This window comes from Eurypyga helias, unplaced genomic scaffold, assembly GCF_000690775.1.
Source record: "Eurypyga helias isolate BGI_N326 unplaced genomic scaffold, ASM69077v1 scaffold8329, whole genome shotgun sequence".
Lineage (NCBI taxonomy): Eukaryota > Metazoa > Chordata > Aves > Eurypygiformes > Eurypygidae > Eurypyga > Eurypyga helias.
This window is the reverse complement of record NW_010272671.1, coordinates 28,225-29,783: the sequence shown is the minus strand read 5'-3', so window position 1 is coordinate 29,783 and position 1,559 is coordinate 28,225. Positions and strand designations below refer to the sequence as shown.

General features: G+C 45.6%; 1 protein-coding gene across 1 annotated transcript in view; it reads left to right on the top strand.

The window, feature by feature from the left end:
- TGFBI (transforming growth factor, beta-induced, 68kDa) overlaps positions 1 to 1,559 on the top strand; it is a gene marked incomplete at its 5' end in the record, with an annotated part of 17,538 nt that overhangs the window by 9,743 nt on the left and 6,236 nt on the right. The window contains 2 exons of the mRNA XM_010159203.1: positions 15 to 161; positions 853 to 993. Of these exons, the coding sequence (XP_010157505.1) occupies positions 15 to 161; positions 853 to 993 (288 nt within the window). The remainder of the gene's footprint in view (positions 1 to 14; positions 162 to 852; positions 994 to 1,559) is intronic.

Here is a 1,559-nt window from a genome sequence, read left to right as displayed (position 1 = left end):
CTTTCCCTCTGCAGATCGTGACCGTGAACTGTGCCAGGCTGTTGAAAGCTGACCACCATGCCACCAACGGAGTGGTTCACGTCATCGACAAAGTCATTGGCACCACTACTAACAGCATTCAGCAGATCATTGAGACCGAGGAAAGCCTGGAAACCCTTCGGGTGAGTCCACGCTACGTGTGCTCCAGGGATCCTTAAAGATATTCAGTTATCCCACTCCTGGGGAATTGTCATGAAGAGCTTGCTTGTGCCTAGGTGCTGTGACTCTAAAGCTGCTGATAAAATCCTTGCACAAGTACAGCTTATTTTCCTTTTGGAAGTGTTTGATATCGGTTCAAGTAGTGTTTTGGGAGAATAACTGTCACCCTGCTAGTGCTGTCAGTAAAGAGTTGTAGACTGTCTTCTCACTCGCCTATGGGAATCTCAGCCTTAGGAGATATTAACTGTTCAGATTTGATGAGTGCCAATTGATTTGCCTTGGTGTTTGCCAAGTTAAGGAATAACTTCAAAGGCACAGGGGTTTTGCAGCTAGCCAGCTGTGGGTTGGGATCCGAGTTATTCACTGGAACTACCGTGACCCTTTCCAGGCGTATCAGGGTATTCGAACTAGCACTCAGTCTTGCCAAAAAAAGGGCTCTTGTACTCAAATGTCTGGAGCACAAGAGAACCATGGGACCGGGTCAAATTTATAAAGGGACCAAAGTGCTGAAAGAAGCTATTCAGGATTTTTTGTGAGTCCTCTGAAATTATAAAAGCCTTAATAAATCTGGCCCTTAATGTGTGCCTGGACAAAGATGCTGACCTTTGTATTCTGGCTGAATGTCTTTTACCCTCTCTCCTCATTTCTGCAAAGGCTGCTGTGGCTGCTTCTGACCTCAACAGCCTCCTGGAAAGCGAAGGCCAGTACACACTCTTGGCTCCAACCAACGAAGCCTTTGAGAAGATTCCACGAGAAACACTGAACAGGATCCTGGGAGACCCAGAAGCCCTGAGAGGTAGGTGCTTGTTTACTGAGCCCTTTGAGAGACTGAAGAATATCTTGCGGTTCTTCTAAATTCCTTCTCAAGGCCATCTGAACGGCTCCTTGAAACACTCGGACAACAGCTGCAGTAAACACATTTGACAAACTCCAGCTTTTTTAACCTGACAGCCCAGACTTCTTTGGATGTAGACATGGTAGACGTGTAGATGTGGCAGAGAGGGTGTTACCCACATATGGAGGAGGGGTCTGAACAGTCCCTTTTCTGAGTTTTCCTTTAGCACTCCTGTACGTGATGGTGATTCCTATCAATCCAGCAAGGTGCGAGAAAGCTAGTATCTAATCAGTGTCGCCTCCCCTGACAAGTGAGTCAAATATCCACACAAAACCTTTCTCAAGTTGACAAAAGTGTATAAAAATTACCTTTTTTAGGCAGTTCATATCACAGGCTGCTGAATTAAAATGAGCACAATTTAAAATGACTGCACATCTTTTGGAGTGGTCCCATATAGTGAACCCCTAAGAAGCTGCAATCATTTCATGGTTGGTTTTTCCAGCTCACTAAGACGCTTGCTTCTCGT